General features: G+C 36.0%; 1 protein-coding gene across 1 annotated transcript in view; it reads right to left on the bottom strand.

The window, feature by feature from the left end:
• Window positions 1-18,859, bottom strand: part of LOC122816775 (cytochrome P450 2K3-like) — a 490,258-nt gene that overhangs the window by 225,080 nt on the left and 246,319 nt on the right. The window contains exon 5 of the mRNA XM_044089793.1: window positions 8,672-8,848. Coding sequence (XP_043945728.1) covers window positions 8,672-8,848 — 177 coding nt within the window. The remainder of the gene's footprint in view (window positions 1-8,671; window positions 8,849-18,859) is intronic.

Below are 18,859 nucleotides of genomic sequence, written 5' to 3'. Positions count from 1 at the left end.
ATTCAGAGCACAGAATGTCAGCTTTTATTTAAACAGCAACTTGTGTTACTGAAAGTTAATCTTGGAAGCCAAGTAACACTAGTGTTATAAACTAATTTGTTTAAATCTGTATAATCTGAACATGCTCATGGGACTCAGTATAGTGTCCTACATGAGAAATAGTGAGCTAATGAACACTATTCCCCAGTAGTTGTTTCTAAGTCACTTAAAAATAAATGAATAAATAAAACAAGGGGAAGTATTTTGAGATAAAACAAATATCTTGTCTTTATGGTAGGTAACTCTGTTAGTACCCAAGTAAATAAAATGATTATTAACAATGAATGAGAAATTATTCCAGTATAGAGAACTGAACAGCCAAGCCTTCTTGATCAGATTTCAAAAGGGCTGGCAACTGAAAGTTCCCTTGAATTAGTTGCAATGTACATGGAGTATGTAAAAAAACATATCATGGATTTCTACTTAAATCTAGATATCTGTAATCGTTGTAGAAGTAAAGCATAAAACAGTATGCACACTGAGAATTTGGAACAGTGTTTATGGCATCTGGGGAGACATAGCCAAGTAATGGGACCCTGTAATGGCTGTGTGTGTGGGGGGGGCTGCGTGGGCAGAGGGATTGGGGTTGTGTGGGTGGAGGGGGTGGGGGCTGCATGGGCAGGGCTCTGGGTTTGCACCCCCCAGCAAAAAATCCTGCGGGCTCCCTTGCCCATAAGAGGTGAAAATATCTTGGACCTGGTACTAACCAACATGAGTAGCCATTGTAGTGGGCTCCTATTACCAGATCGCAGACAGCATTTGTCAAATGTGTCTTGATTGAACCGAAAAGAGCGAAAAGGCAAAATAGCGAAGCAGCATTTCTACAAATTCTTTCCCTGGGAAAGAATTTGCTTGGCCACTTTCATTACTTTGCCATTTTCGGCACTGTAGTGCGATCTCAGAGTTGGTATATTTAAGTAGGGGGTGTGGGGGGCACAGCTCTCCCACATTATGTAATGTTTTAAAGTTTTTTTTTTATTTTTGGAACAGCAATTTTTTTTTCCCTTGGAAAAAAAATCGCTGTTCTGAGGGTTCGATATCGTAAGCTTTCTCTTACATGGGGTTGTTTATTTATCGTTCGCTTTTGTAAGCATGCAATAATATAATATAGACTCATTGTCCCATTGTAGCAACCCTACAGTCTACAGTGTAATCCTCCTTGGTAAGATCCGACCATAAAGCAATCACTTTTGAAGTCTACATCTCCCCTGACACCCCCACCCCCGCTGCCATGGTCAAACAAAACATTTTTTCAAAGCTGACTACAACTTCCTGAGAGCAAATATAAGCAACTTCACAGCCACCATCCCTTCAGTTGAATCAAGCACTAACGTCCAAGTCTACACCAAAAAACTATATGAGCACCTATATTGCTGCATGGACTCAGCAATACCTGACAGGACCAAATCATCTTCCTTAAGGAAGAGTAAACCTGTCTGGTGGACAGCAGCAATAAAGAGACTCTATAATAAAAGGAAAACAATTGCTGTCCAGGACCAAGAAGGAACAGGTGCCAATTTGGAAACAATCTCTCTTTTGTCTGAAAAAGCAAATAACGTCACTGGTGAAATCCTCTAAGCCTAACTTTGAGTCCAAATTGGCGACATCCACTAAGGACAATCACAAGGCCTTCTTTGCATATGCTTGCAATCTCAAAGGTAACTCCCAAATCTGCTCTGTATTGCTGGTCAAGAATACCACATAAACAAACGCCATAGATATAGCCAACCTACTGGCAGACAACTTCAGTGAAAACCTCACCCCCCATCAGTAAACCAGGACATCCCCAGCACCTAGCCCCCTATCCTTACACCAGGGAGCAGGTTATTAATGCCCTCTTAAAGGCAAAAAATACAGACTCCATGGGACCCAAAAACATCCCTGACTGTGTGCTACATGAACTCAAGCAAGAGCTCTCAGCACCACTAGGCACCCTATTTAACCAAATCTTCTGCACCAGCTTCATCCCAGCAGAATGGAGGACAGCCACTGTCATCCCTCTGCACAAAGGTGGAGCGTCCACTGACCCAGGCAATTATAGGCCCATCAGCCTAACTAGCCTGATCTGCAAGGCCATGGAATGTATTATCATGGACCTTATAAACAAGGACATTGTCAACCTCCAAACTCTTGATCCCACACAGTTTGGTTTTGTCAAATGTAGATCATGCTGATAAACTTGGTTGCCTTCTTCAAAGCAATCACCAAAGCCATGGATGAGGGCATGACAGTGCACACACCCTACCATGACCTAGCCAACGCCTTTGACACTATTCCCCACTCGGGCATAATAGATAAGCTCTCCCAGCTAGGCACCAACCCATATGTTACCAGATGGGTAGCTAACTGGCTCACTGATAGAACCCACTCAGTCAAAAGAGGGGAAGCCACCTCTAGTAGTAGACCTGTAAAAAGCAGCATACCCCAAAGATTGGTCTTGGGCCCTCTTCTGTTTGGGATATACTTTTCTGAGGTGAAAGCCAAAACCAGTGGTGTGTGGCTGACCAAGTTTGCAGATGACTGGAAGCTGGGCACTGTCATAAATTCCCCTAGTGATCTGAACATCCTCCAAGAGGGCCTTAACCAAACTAATGACTGGTGACAGAAGCATGGCCTCAAACCAAATGCCAAGAAATGCATTCCCATTAATTATCACATTAATAACAATGTACTAAGCAGTCATGAGGGACTTGGGCATTCAGGTTGATAGCAACCTGACTTTTGACCACCATGTTGCCTCCATTGTATGGAAGACTTTCTACATGGCTCACCTCATAAGAAAGGGTAGTTCATCCAAGGACAAAGAGGTCATAACATCCCTGTACTCCTCCCTTATCAGATTCATTATCAAGTACAATGCCCCCTTCAGCATGTACCTTGCCAAACACATGCAGCAGTTGAAGAGACCACAGAGGTTTCTGACCAGGAAAATACACGCTGTCAAACACCTATCCTACACAGATAGGCTAAAAGCCCTGTCCCTCTATTCAGTCTCATACAGACTACTCAGAGGTGACCTGTGTCTGACATGCAAGGTCATCTCAGACTCAGCTTTGATGGAGTTGCTGCATATCTGTAAGTCAAACTCCACTCGAGCATCCCACATGCAAGGTCTCAACCTGGTCTGTGACATTAATAGAACTTGTTGGCAGGATAGATTTGTGTCTGTGGAATAGACTTCCTCTCCATGTCAAGCAGAGTACCTCACTAGCCCTGTTTAAGTGGAACCTGCATGACTGGATGGGAAAAGGAAAATACAACCTTGGGATCCCACCTGTGTCCCTGCTGGACAGGGGAAACAGGTGCTGACTTTATGGGAACATGGGTGAAATTCTTGGCTAGGTTTATAAGGACTTCTGGGCCAATAGGCTAGTATTGTCCTATGAACATGTGAACCTATGTATGTAATAAGAGAAAAGAGGGGAAATTTAGTCCCATAGTAGGTACTAACCAATGTTTTTACAAATAATTATAAAAATGGATCAGAGATTTAAAAGCATGGTGTTTGGCATTTAACACCCAATGTTTAACAAATTGAAGATATAATTTTGAGGAACTGGAATGTACTAGCTTGGGAGGATTTTAATAAAAAAACTTGTCCCTTATCCTCGATTTGTTTATTGGACAGGGATGAATATTAAGAATTGGTTAGAGAGTCACAACACTCAGAGGCATAGGATCTTATCACAAGAAGGATGGCAATGTATAAATGTGATGTGTAATCAATGCCATAAGATAAGAAAAAGCAACCATGTCAATATGAGCGATTTTGGTAATGTTAAATAACATGGTTGCTATAACTGTTATTCAAAAGGTGAATTATATATGGCACAATTCTAAAAATGTGACTCATTTTATGTTGTTAAAACAGAGAGAATGATTTGTGCACATACCTAGCAACATAATTAGTACATTATTAATAAAAAGTCTACTAATGCCTCATAAAGACATATTTTACATTGTCTAGGGCATGATTTTACTATAATAAATAAGGTTGTTATAAATCTGAGGGGTGGCCTGTGGAAGGATGGCAAATCAGATTTAATGCAGCTTTTTCACCAGGATTGAATGACATGATTTCATTAAAAAGTTCCTTGAGAATTAGATCAACAAATAGTTAATTAAATATTTGACTAAATATTAAGGTGAACTTACAACACTTAGTAATCTGATATCAGCATGGTTGTTTGTAAGTTTGTCATATTATGTATAAAACATTTTAAGCAATCAATACTTAAGTTTTAAGACATTAATTTGATAAGATTAATTAGGAATGTTTTAAAACATATAGATGCAATTTAACTTTACAATTTAAAATAAGTGTAAGACATATTATGATTATTTAGTATATACATGCATGGGAGTCATGATTGTTTATGTAACAGTATTTAAGTATGATGAACAAATGGGCTTGTGTTTCTGAAGAAGTCTTCCATAAAGTTGTCATATATTTGGTTCCATCTTTTCTGTGTATTTGTTTTGTTTTGATGTTTAATGCATATGTATTGCAGGACACATACTTGTCACTTTGTCTTTTAGAATGTATATATTTTCATTTATCTGTAACTTGTATTTGCCTTCTTGACCTGGCTTATCACTCAAAAGGGTAGTTTGCATAGTTGACTTACCTGTGTAACAAGTGAGAAATAAATAAAAGACGTTGTTGTTCTTCTTCTTTCAGCTTTTCCCGGTTAGGGGTCGCCACAGCGGAACTCCGGTCCTCTAATGATTGGCAGTAGATTTTATTTACGGGTGCCGAGGTGCCAGCTCAATGCCCAACCTTCTGCGAAGGCATGCAAGAAGAAGATTATAATAGTCCTTGTGGCTTTCTAAATTACTTTTCTTGCTGAAGAAGGGATGACTACAGACTGGTCCCAGGGATGGGATCATCTGTTGTCTGATGGTTGGGAGATCCTCTGCGAACTTCTCACATTTTACAGAATGTGACAAGCTCTGCTAACTGACTGTAGTAGAGTATTCAGCACCTCTGCTGAGTTGTCCTTGAATTAAACACCTCAGACAAGATGAAAAGAGCATTTGTGTTATATACAAGTTAAACGTGTTGAATCTAGCCATTAGTCAAAACAAATGATGCTCTACACCACTATTTCTGATCAATAACCATATAACTGTATTTAAAATGACTTCTCAAAGAATTCTGGGATTACCAGTAATATGCAAGACCCCGTTATTAAAAATATCTACGTAATAAGTGGCCTTAGACATGTTTGGTATACCTGGAAAATTCAATGCCTGTAGCTCTCACAGTAAGAAAGTATGTGTCTGATATCAACAATTTAATCAACACTGACACAATGATTACTGAAAAAAAGTTAAGGGTATAACTGACAAATATTTACTTTGGGCTTTTTTGAGACAGAATTTCCAAAATGCAGAAGTGTGCTTTTGGAAATCCTGCAAGGAAAAAATAACTTCATGAGTTTTTTTTTTTCAAACATTTCAATATGACTGAGTTGCAGTTTATGAATGAAATGTTTACAGAATGTTGACCTTCTGCAAAGAATGGAAACAGGAAGAGTTTTATAAAACTAACTCAAAAGCATGCATTTAGTCATATTGTATTATTTATACCCTCTTTATTTCTTGTATAGGCTTGCACATTCCTTTTACAACTGAAAGTAAAATAAGAATTCAACAAAAAGAAAAATGAGGATGTCAATCTTATGTGAATATTCTGAATACATGTATTTTCTTTTGAAGCAGAAATGAAGTTTGAGGTAAGGCAAGGATGGTTTTCAAATCCTTGCATGAGTTGGAATTTATTGTTTATAGTGTGTAGCTTTTTTGTACATTCAAGAGAAGCGCTGCATTTATATATAAATGCAGCTTCCATCTTCATAACATATGTACAAAAATGTAAATATTTTCAACATGTTGGACATAATTTCTTGATTTCCTTGAGGTAAATATTCATTAATAAGTTTATAATACTCTTATCACACATGAACTTAGCATTTCATTTCATTAGCAGCTGTATTATAGTTAATGACATTATGATTTATTATGTAAAACAGAAAGACTGCCATGTTCTTTGGATATATTTTTTCTTTCTTTCTGTACTTCCACAAAACCCACACCCTCACAATGATGTCAAGGGGGATAGAAGCAAGTATTTCACATCCAGTGTTAAAGCATCTGGTGTAAACAAAAGCAAGTTATGTTTTCAAATATGAACATGTTTATTTATGTTGTGCTCTCAGTACTACAACAGCTCATATAGCTAACCAGTTCAATGGGGGTCTATGATATTTCTTTGAATCTTAAAATGGTAAACACCTCTTCATTGAACACCTTTTTACTGAAGCTATCAATCATCAAATGGAGTGACCATGTCTAAACATACTATTTGCCCTTTTCCCAACTGTAGTGTGATCTCGGAGTTGGTATATTTAGTTGGACAGGGTGTGTGTGGGGGGTGCAGCCTCCCACATTTGGGGGTGTGGGGGAGCATAGTCCTCCACCTGGATAGGTGTTAAGTTTTATTATTTTCTTCTCAGTCACTAGGGTGGCCTACCATTACCTTGTTGTAGGAGGACTTACACTGACAATCAGTAGCTTCACTAAATAGGTGTTTGATGAAGAGGTGTTTGCTATTTTAAGATTTGCTGAAATGTCATAGACCCATTCTAGGAGAATAACATGCTGATTATGAATGAGGTGACCCATGTTGGATTAGTGGTGCAGGAACCTGAAGGAGCTAGCAATGGGGGAGAGGAATCACATGGCTTTGCTTGATCATCTCTTTTTGTGGGTGAGGGGTGGATATGATGTGCTAGGATGGGCAGACCACTTCTAATACACTGGTGCAGAGCAGCCTGTCAGAAAATCAATAGTCATGTCAATGTTTTAGCCAGATCTTAGGGGAGGTTACACTCTAGGGCCTAGGCAGTGTCACTCTAAGGACATGCCTCATTCCAAATTTGCAGACAATGCCTACATTAGTAATATCAGCATATATACATTAAGGCCATACTGCTCTTTAAGCTGCAAGCCATATCTCTGAGTGGTTGTAATGGCTTATAGGTGTTCTGCCCTCCTTGTATCTGCACCCAGGTTGCAAGCCTAGCTGGGAAGACATGGCAACCCCATCAGGATCATACGTAGTGGATGTTACATAACAGATGATGAGAGGCTGTGGAATCAGGGGTATGCATGGGGATATCTCACTCTTGGACAGTAGAATAGATGCCTAAAAATCTCATGTAGCTAATAAAATATTAAGACAATTACTTACAATACATAGTTGATGACATATATTCACAGGGAGTACAGATCTCTAATTGCAGTACAATATCCTTTGTACTAAAACAGATGTTGAGATTTGTCCGTGTACCACAAATTTGTGCTTTTTCAATTTCCTTTCCTCATCCCTATAATGTCAAGTGGTTAGATGGAGTACATTGCAGTTACATATACAATAAGATGGTAGGGTGACTTTAACAAAATAAAAAAAAGATTTGCTATCTGCAACAGAAGTGATATAGTTTGACAGTACATATTCAGGAGGGCAATTGTCAAACCATTAAGTTTCTAATTAAGTTTGCTGTAGTTGGATGTTTCATAATAATTTAAGTCCATTCAGTGCTAACATTGCCCAGTTGAAATACTTGCATTTAGATCTAATGTGTTACCACATTAGTGTCCATTAGAGTTAGGGTTACCACCCATCCCACTTTGCAAGGGACAGTCCCTCTTTGGGCAGTTGTGTCCTGCAAAAAAAAATTGTAAAAATGGCAAATGTCCTGAGATTTTAGGACAACATTATTTCCTATATTTTATGTAATAGTTGCATAAAACAGTTATTCTGTATCTGAAACACCTAAATATTATAAGAAACAGAATAAGCAACTAAAATGCTATAAGTATAAGCTTTTATTTAGGCAAAAAAGTGAAGTTCTGTCCTTTGTACTGACCGTGGGTATGTTTCGCCCTGCAAAATCTGACATTTGTACCAAAAATGTCCCACTTTGGGTATTTGAAAAGGTGGCAACCCTAATTAGAATGTAAATGTGTTTGAGATTTTTTAAGGCTAGCAAGCTGTATGATATATGACAATGCAATATATCTCTGACTTTATCACAGTGGAATTGTCCTCACAGATGAGGAATATCACCTCACTGCTATCCCAAATTATGATATCAAGAGGCTATAAGAATAAAAGTAGACGTGAGGAAATCGTATCAATTTTGGAATAAATGCAAAGAAAAATGATAAACAAACCGTATACATGGCTGTTTTTAAATACATTTTTTGGTTCTGACACCATATTTGAGATTACAGCAAGAATATCAGTCAGATTTAGTTTATGGGAATGTCTGACTGATAGGAAGTAACTGATTAGTGAAAACTGTTATATAAAATGTGAAACAATGATTTATGGAACATGCAAAGCAGCTATAAAATGAACTGGTTAAGTGTTTTTGTTAATAATTAAAACAATATTTCAGACCATTTGATAATAACACAAAATTAAATAGAATGTGTTGAAAACTGCATTCTTTGGTGTTTGGGATGAAATCTGTAAGAAAAGTAACACAAAAAGGAAAATACATATACTGCATTGCACCATACAACACTTCATTTCTCATATATTTTCAAAGCAGAATGGTACCTCAGTTTGTTGTTTCACAAGGAATGCGTCAGCGTAACTTCTTATATCACTGGCATTAACAGTAGATTTAGATTTCATGAGAAGCTTTTCTACTGCTTTTCTAAAACTAGCTCTGTTGTTAATTACTTTCTTGTGAACACCAGGAAGAAATCCCAGGAAAGGGAATGCATTATAAAGCTGAAACAAAAAACAAATATTTAACATAAGTTACTAATGATAGCTTACTTCCAGTATTCTACATGCTTGTTTTTGTAGGAAATATTACTTTCTACCTTATCATATTAATATTACAGGTCAATAAAGGTCTACAATGAGTCCTTCCTATAGTTATGTTTGCATGGTCACCATGTGTTCTGTTTTATTCACTTTTTCATATGTCAAATTCATGTTATATGCATACTGTATTTGCTCTTTTGTATTTGCATTTTTAAATGTATAGTGATAATCAGGAAGCTACTGTCGTTAATTCCTGTATGTCTGCCATTTATACGTGAATGTCCTTTGCAAGTAGTAAAATAGAGTTCGACTCCCACACTGGTACACATTAAAATATAAAAGAAAACTGACCTTACGTGTATATAGTAAATATGCAGTGCTGCCTTGGGCAACATGTCCAGATAAGCTTCACAATGCACAGCTACAGATCAGTGTTATAATAACTGGCCTCCCTAAATATCACCCACTTCATAATGAGCCCAGTGCCTGTCAGGCTAACTTAACCAGCAGTAACTTAAACATGACCAGAACTGTTTTGCATATACACATGGACATTTTAAAACCCAGATCTTTCTTTCCCAAGTTTTAAACTACACTGCCACAAGTTAGTTAAAACTAACAAAACAACCCCCCTTATTGTTTACCCTAAAGGAAGCTGACATTTAATATCATATTGGTGTCAATTAGCTCTAAGTAATCAGTCTTCCAGTGATGGACACCACACAGTTTGGTACACAGTTAAAATATATAATCCCTTAAACTAATGTAAAAAAAATCATCTGCAAGCATTTAAAGCTGAATTAAAAAATGATTTATTTGAAACAGGTAAGTTTAAACACTTTCTAAGTAAATACCAAAACCGTAAAAGGTTTGAGAAAAACTGAAAATAGAACTTTCATATAAAGACATAAGATGGTCAGAAAATATATACGATGCTAGGTGTTGGATATATATTTTTGGCTAAAGAAATACTGCACCTTTACTGCTCCTGGCTTTGCAGTCAAAATGGAATTTCAGAGACTTTATAGGCAGCATGAAGGCACAGGTAATTTTTCTGTAAGGGAATCCTCCAGAAAGCAATGCATAGTTGTGACTTCTATAGTTTCTGTACTTCTGTTACTCTTTTTAAATTATCAGTTCTGTGCATTTAGTATGAATTTTAAAACATGTCCTTCCTATCTTCCCAACTACATCCTCATGGAGGAGAGAGGAGACCTTTAATAACCTACTGCCCAGATAATGCATCATCATGCCAGAACCTTTGAGCAGCAGGTTTCACCATAGTGTACACAGACAAAATACATGACTTAGTCTCCTCTCCTAGCTATAATATATATTAATAACAGCAAATGCAGTTATATAACATTTAACAGGTTTTTCACATATTACATTTTTGTTAACAAATAACTTTTTTCACTTTTGCTTGGATTAAATATAGCTTTAATACAACTTCTTATCTTTTCCTTTTAAAGACCTGTAACATTTTCTCAGATTATTATTGTTATTCTCAAAAACTGTCTCTTCTTGACTCAAATGAGTTGTGGTGAGAGGTTCTCAAGAAATAAAGCTTGAGATGAAACATTTAATATCGCACTTACAATTTATTGTTATTAAAAACCCTTTGGTATTTAAAAAAACTCATGTACAAATTTGTAGAATGATGCTAAACATTTATATTTAGTATGGTTATACATTGATCAAATGAGAGTATATTGTATTTTGCAAACTCAAATGTTAATATGTTCAGTTAAATGTATGGCTTTGCAGCTTTCTGAAGCAATTTGAAAATGTCAGAATCTGCACATCATTTGCTAGATTATAAAATATCCATCCTTTGTATGCATGAAATCAGACAGATGAAATGTCAATGCAGTGTTAGCTGTAAATCTGAAATATATCTAATTTAAGCTGTTGCAGGGTAAAAAATGGAAATATTTTAATGGGGGACTAGTTAGCAAAACAGTAAATGATAAGAAATGTATTTATCTTCTGATTCTTGCAAACATTTAAGATGATGCTGTGATAATTTTCATTTCTAATGCAGTTTATTCATTCTGTGGTAAGGTTTGATGTGTAAGATTTATAGGTTTATTTCATTTGCTGAAGAAAGAGAGAGGCACTTTTCAAGTATTATAGTTGATTTCTTTTCTGTGGAGGTTTTGAATAACTAGTAGTAAATTTACCTTTACCGCTGGTTAATTTATGCAAAATACTATAATTAGGACTGTGCTGCAAATCAGAATCTTGAATATGTACAGTTTGTTTTCCATTTATTTTAAGATACACTAGCATGTTCTGGAGGATGACTTTCCATTGTCCTTCTTTCCTGTTGTTCACCTTAATATTGTAGGATATCTCTGTATAGATTTATATCTCCTTAACACTTTTGTTCTGGGGCTGCTTCACAATAGTAATATACCTGAAGGGCAGCACAGTATAGCTACTAGTCTATATTCCGTAGCAGCATTTAATACCACCAGATTTTTAAACTTCAGTTGTCACATATACCATAATATTTATTGCATTTGTTAAGTCAAATTCCAAACAAATTCAAAGAACTTACAAATTATAAATGCTATTAAAAAAGGTTAAAACAACAATGCTGTTAGTAAAAAGCATAATTTACAGTTACAGTACTCAGTCCAGTCAATGTTTATATCAATACTTTAATATAATATACATCAATCCAGAATTGTATTTGTCTCTCAAGTTTCATTAATTACTGCATACCCTCGACCTATAGTGTTAGATCATTTTTGTTCAGTCATACTGCAGCTTACATGCGACATCAAGAAATTTCTTTCTGAGTAATTGTTATTAATATGCCTACAGAAATATGAAAATGATGCATATTTGTATAAGTGGTGATAAAAATAACACATCATACAGTGCATCTACCAAGTCATGTTTTATTCAATATAATCTAAGGTTTCACCTTATACTATGCAATAGTTTGTAGGTCACTTGGTTTAGGAGATATCAACCTACATATACAAATATTGCATAGCTTCATAATTACAATAAAAAAAACACACTAGCCACAAGTTGATGAATTAACGAGTTAACCAGCAACTTTAGTGTCTAACACTTAATACACTTTCGTCAACAGACTTCTTCGGAATAAGAATCACTTAAATGCTTTATCCCATAAATGGGTTCCCACAGCTTATCTATGGTATGACCCCAGTTGTTCACATTAAGATTAATATAAAATTAATGACGGGATGGGCAGGACCAATCTATAACCAATGGAATAGGTTAATCTGAACACAAAAAGGGAAAATGGCTAGACTTAAAATGGCCAAGTTCAGCTAGCCTAATATGAGCTAATGAACGTATATAGTGCAGATATATAGGAATGTGCAAGAAAATGAATGACAGAAAAGGTAGCATTTGTGAGAATTTAAAAGATTCTGTTTTAGTGTGCAGTGTGTATGTGCAAGTGTTCGGAGGTTAGGCTTAGAGTAAGAAGGGAACAGATTGTGTTGTGTCTGTTTGGTGTACAAGTTCTGTTCCTATTTCTCTTGATTAGTGACACTTTTAGGAAAAGGGGTTTTAATAGTGTGAATTCATGGTAAGCAACATGGGTAGGGGTAGGTTCAAGGTTAGCACACAAGAGTAAGGTGGTGTAGAGGGACGAATAATTTGAGGTCTATGCAGTCAACATAGTGTCTGTGATTGGTTGGCACAGATGCAGTCTTAGATGAAAATGGCTCTTTCTGTCATTTGATCTGAACTTGCAGGGCAAGTGTGGGTGTTGGAGTAAAACAAGCTGAAATACATTTCTCTGACTGTTTTATTTAATAACAATCAGATATTTGATGTGTAATTAAAGTGGTTAGAATGATTGGTACTGAGGCAATCTGTAGATGAAAGTGACCGACCTGATATATTATTTTAATATAAGTAAGTGGTCAATGACCAGCCATACTATTGCCCCATGATATTCCGGTTAACCCCACTGATTCATTTCTTTCCTATAACACACACACACACACACACACACACACACACACACACACACACACACACACACACACACACACACACACACACACACACACACACACACACACACACACACACTTTGAAGCCACCAGATACTACTCCTAGCATCAATGAAAAAGGTAAAAAACAAAAATATTGGTCTTACTACTGATCCTTGAAGGAAACAGATGATAAAAAGTTCATCTTTGGAGAGAAAACTTTCCAACAAATAGACCGTATAGGATTAGACAGTTAATGAGAAATCTATTCATTGAATTTGTGATGGATATAAAGACTGATGTTATGTTAAGTTGTAAACAGTAGCAAAAGTTTTTAAGTGGTAAAGAAATAGAAAGTCTGTCTATCCACCATATTTTTTTTTGTTTAAAAATATTTTTACATAGGCTAATAAGTGCTCTTTCTGTGCTGTGACTGAATTACAAATCATGTTGTGCAGTAGTGCAGAAGTAGGATTATCCGAATAAGCATTTTATTTCTTATAATTATATACCTATGCAGTTCTACTTGAATAGTGTATCAGTGGCCTTGCTAAGGCTATTTTCTGCAAATGAGCTTCATAATGTAGTCCTGGGTTTGATTCCCTAATCCTCCATTTGCTTTCTTTGTAACTCTGAGTAAGTCACTCAACCAGATGATGTCTCTATGTTACCTCAGAAAAGAGACTGTACACAATTAAGTAATGCATTAAAAAATGGCAGCTCAGAAGATATACCATCTTTTCATAACACAACAGTGATAGATCTTTTTCAACAGTTAGAGTCAATAGCCTCTACAATGGAGCTGTAGATTAGTATTGATATCAGATAAGCAATTCAGTCTGATGCTGAGTGAAAGCTATCTACTGCTAGTGATCATTTTTTTTAAGGTTTAGGAGAACTAGAGTTAAGGGAAAATCACATCATTAGCTAAATCATTTTGGAACACTAGAATACATTTTGGAATTATACAAATTCCTTTAAATAATGTTTGTCTTTTCAGCTTTTCCCAGTTAGGGGTCGCCACAGCAGAACTCCAGTCTGCTAATGATTAGCAGTCGATTTTTATAGTGCCGAGTTGCCAGCCTTATGCCCAACCTTCAGCGAAGGCACGCCCAATTACACATGTCTTTTGGAGGCCACTTGTCCACGGGGAGGACATGCAGACTCCACACAGAAGGCACTCCAGCCAAGAATCGAACAGGAGAACCACTTGCTGTGAGGCAACAATGCTACCGCCGTACCATAATGCTTGGTGAAGTGAATTGTCTTGCATTATTTGGTAGAGGACAGACATGTGCTTCCTTTCCAGAAGTAATGAGATTAGTTAAATTGTTCCAGAAAGCCCATAGATTGTTCATCTGCACATATGACAAAGTAAGCGCTTTCATTAGGTATGTTACCAAGCTTCTTCAGACAAAATTCAAAAGTACAATGAACCATTAAATACTTTGCCTAAACAATCATGTGGTGTAAGAAATAGTCACATGTTACTCTGAAAATAAATCATGTGATTCATCACAGAAGTAGGCCATATGATTCATCAAAGAAAGAAGATCATGGTGTAAAACAAAAACATTCACATAAACAAAAACATTTTTGTTGTTTCCTGATATAAACAACTATTATAAAAAAATATTACTATGAACATGAAAACTACAATTTCACAAATAAGTATACGTAAAAATGACATTAAAAAACAAAGAAGTAGATAAACAATATTTAAAAAATACTAGTCTTCACAAATCACTGAACAATATTGAAATCTATGAGCTCCTGAAATGTAATGACCATAAGTTTGTTTGGAAACGCTTCTTCGTCTCAACAAACTTTTAAGTTTCAACACACTAACCAATGAACAGATGTCATTAAGACCAGGTAACACATAAGCCTGGCATCTAAGTTGCTAGGTTAATTCTAGCAACTCCAATTTCAAAGAAAATGGGCCTCCCCTCACATCCTTAACTACTTGGTCAATCACTCGAAAAACAAATGAGTGACCTTGGGTGTAAGGTAATATGGTTGGCTACGGCATTCTCGGTCTTCTTTTTCCTTATACTGTAAATGTGTTCGTATAACCATTCTTTAAACTTTCTATCTATTTTGCCAATATAAAAACTTGGACAGGCTTGACATTTAGCTAAATAAATTACACTGCAAGAATTGTAGTTAAACCTGCCTTTTGTCTCATATTTTCGGTCCCTTTTCACAAAATTATTGCCCACTTCAGTATGTCTACAATAAGGGTATGCTTCACATTTAAACATTCCTTTTATTCTGAGGCTAAGTCTACCATTAAATTCCAAAAAATTCTTTAAATTTTGACCTCCTTTGAAAACAAATTTAGGTTTAAAATTCTCTATACCATAAAAGGCCATGTCCGATGAAAGAAGATCCCAATTCTTCATGATAATCTGTTTAATTGCAAGGGCATCCATGCTATAAGGAATAATAAACAAAGGAACACTAGCAAAAGGTGTTTCTACTGTGTACTTTGTATGCTCATGCTAGTCAGGTGGTACATGGGGGCAAGCTGGATTGTTTAAAATTGCTTTGTAAAAGCCTTGTGCCCATTTTGAAACCACTTCTTGCCTTAGTTCATCCAATAACACTAAGGGGTATCCCCATTTTTAAAAGCATGTTAACCAAGAGGTCACATTCAATCAAAAAATCAGTCTGTGTGGAAACCATTCTAGCTGCCCGCACAAGCTGACCCTTCACCACTGACCTCTTTTGTTGAATCAGGTGGGCACTGGAATAGTGTAAAAAGGAATTTGAATATGTTGCTTTTCTAAAAATTCACACAAAAAAAAAAAAACTTCAAAACAGTAAATAAAGTGGGGGGCTTTGCCCCCACACCCCCCTACTTAAATATAGCAACTCTGAAATCACACCACAGTGGAGGAAATGGCAAAGTCACAAAAACATCCCAGTGATTTTTTCCCTGGGAAAAAAAATCGCTGTTCCGAGTGTTCGGGATTTGAAGCTTTTGCTTAAAGAGGGTCGATAAATCAGCGTTCGCTTTTTTAAGCATTCACTGATTTAATATAGACTCCACAGGTCATAGCTTCCCATGGAAACTAAGATTTACACAAAGGGATCAGTGGGGCATTGTGAAAGGTTGTTAATAAATTAACTAGTGTAACACAATACAGATTTGTTGTGAGTAGATGGGGGGGTCTGAATTATTGAGTAATATTTAATTTATGGAGTTTGTGGGTTAATAGGTTCATAGGTTCATAGGTTTATGCCTAGCCCAAATTTTGTGGCTTACGCCACCCCTTATATTAAAAAATACTGTGCCCATTTTTTTGTTGCTCCTGTCCAGCAGTGACACAGAGATGATTCCACAGGTCAAGATTTCTCTTGAACAGAGCCAGCTTTTTGAGGTGGAGCATGTCCATTAATTCCAGGTTGGACATGGCCTTGTATGTCAGGCACATGTCACCTCTGAGCAGTTGGTCTGATAAGTGAAGAGTACAGGGGAACAATGACCTCACTAGATCTGGATGTGAATCCCTTCATGATCAGGTGGGCAATGTAGAAGGTCTTTCTAACCACTTTAGCAATGTGAGTGTCAAAAGAAATGAAGATATGTCTAAAGCAAGCCCTATTTGTAGACTTTAACAAAGAGTTTGATTCCTTGAAGTGTGGCATTTTGATCATAGCAATAGCTAGGTATGGGATTAGAGGAGATTTTGTTAAATATTGTAAAGTGCATATAAATGGAGCTTGTTTTCCACCCTTCTGCTTATGAGGGAGTGTTTACTTATCATAGCAGTTGATACACCTACCCCTACACTTTATCAAATGTGCATTAGTTTGTAAAGAGTAATTCAGGAATGTTTTTTCTGAACTTTCATTTAGCAAATACTTGTATTGCTGAATGTTTGTTTGTCTTGTTGAAACAGGTTTATGTTAGGGATGGAAGTGGGTGTGCATGTGTTTGCAGGGCAGGGTTAGTTAGGGTTCAGTAAGGGAGTAGATTTAGCATGTCTAGTATGTCTTGGCCATGAATCTATTGGTCATACAGGCTATGTTCAATCTGTGTTGCAAATGATTGTGTCCAGTGGATAGGTGAACTCAGTTCATCAAACCAGGAAATTCTTACAGTATTTGTTATCTTCACTGAATTTTCTGAGATAAAAAAATGATAAAACAGTGTTTTCTCAAATAATTACTGAACCTGTTTGGAGCTGTAAAATGGTAGTCTATTTGACAAATCATCTTTGCCCAGTGTTTCAGAACCCAGAAGACGTAAACCTGAAGGTTTTTATAGAACATATCAAATGTATGCTCAAAATCCGAAATCTATCTTAGTCTCCATTTTGGCACACATTACTACCATGAAATAAATCCTGATACTAATATTCATATTATTTACTTGCCTTTTGCCCTTGGTAGGATGGTATATGGCAACTTTGGTCTTGCAAAAAGTTTGGCTGAAGATACTGGAATTTAAATTCCTCTGTGTGGTTAGAGGAAAATTAATAGTACAAAGATATTTTTCAGGATTTGGTAAAATATTTCAAGACCACTGCCACACTACAGTTTTTTCCAAACCTCAATCCACCCATTGCTTTTCTTTTTTTAATATAATTAAATGCTGTATGTCATCTAAACTAGATGAAGGTATCAGAAACAAGAAATGTCTGCTACCCTAGGTGGGTCTTAAATAGGAGGAAGTAGTATGACCAGACAGTTGATGGCAAAAGGGAATTACATATTGGAAAAAAAACTTTGCTAGGCCCAGATATAAAGTAGGAGGAACTATAAACTCAATCTCTTGGGCGTAAATGGGGATCATTTTGTGGTGTGATATTATTCACATCATAAGTGTTCTTTCTTTCATCTCGCAGAGTAAACTGATAGTATGGTTACAAGCAAGTGAGAATGTGCAGTTATGTACAACTGAGGAGTTTATGGATAGACTTATTAATCCCCGTAAACCAATTGTAAAGAAGTTTATATCCAGTCATGCAATATCCCTAGTACTGATGGGGTTTTCTATCAAAATTATTCATACTGGTATCACAGTGTGTAACAACAAACCAGTGACCACCAAATCTTTTATTGCTCTTGCTTCTGATGTCTTGGCTACAATCCTTCAAGGAAGATAAAAACCAACAAAACACCATATATATATATATATATATATATATATATATATATATATATATATATATATATATATATATATATATATATATATATATATATATATATATATATATATATATATATCATAACCAATGATCCAATAAAACAATTAATACAATTGGTACATTAATTAGAAACATCTGAAATCCTTAAAGCAATATAGCTGCCAGCTACAATAAAACTCTCCAATTAAATTCCCAATTCATACCCTTAGAGCTTAAAGTGTCAAACTTCAAGATATAAAGTGCTTCTTTAAACAGTAACTTGTTTTTTAAACATGAATCAAGGGGAACTTCATCAATTTTTTTTCTAATACTGTGCCTTGTAAACCCATCACAGAACTTTGATGTACAGCTTGAAAATGCATCGCTACTGAACTAGATTCCTTCATATTACCTATGTCCCTGATGTGTTCTAACAATCTAACTTTAAATGCTCTCTCAGTCTGTCCAATATAAATCTTGTCACAAGGGCATCTTAGGGCATAAATAATACCTTGTGTATTACATTTAAAACTACCTGTGATTTGAAACTTTCTGCCATTTATATATTCAAAATTATTTACAACATATTTACAAGCCTTACACCTACCACACGTTTGTGTTCCTAAATATAAAATACTGGGAGGTAAGGCCACTGAAGGCATAACAAATTTTCCTCTAACTAGCATATTTTTTAAAACTTCTTCCTACCCTATAGGATATTTTAAGTTGCTTAGGGAGCCAAGGATGTACTTCTTTTTTAGAATGGAGAAAATTCCAATAATATTTAATTAAATTAATCAGAATATTAATAAAGGGACTATAGGTAGTAGTAAAATATATATCCA

This window comes from Protopterus annectens, chromosome 12.part0, assembly GCF_019279795.1.
Source record: "Protopterus annectens isolate FY-2018-M chromosome 12.part0, PAN1.0, whole genome shotgun sequence".
Taxonomy (NCBI): Eukaryota; Metazoa; Chordata; order Ceratodontiformes; family Protopteridae; genus Protopterus; species Protopterus annectens.
The sequence above is the reverse complement of the archived record's forward strand: the minus strand, read 5'-3'. Positions and strand labels throughout refer to the sequence as shown.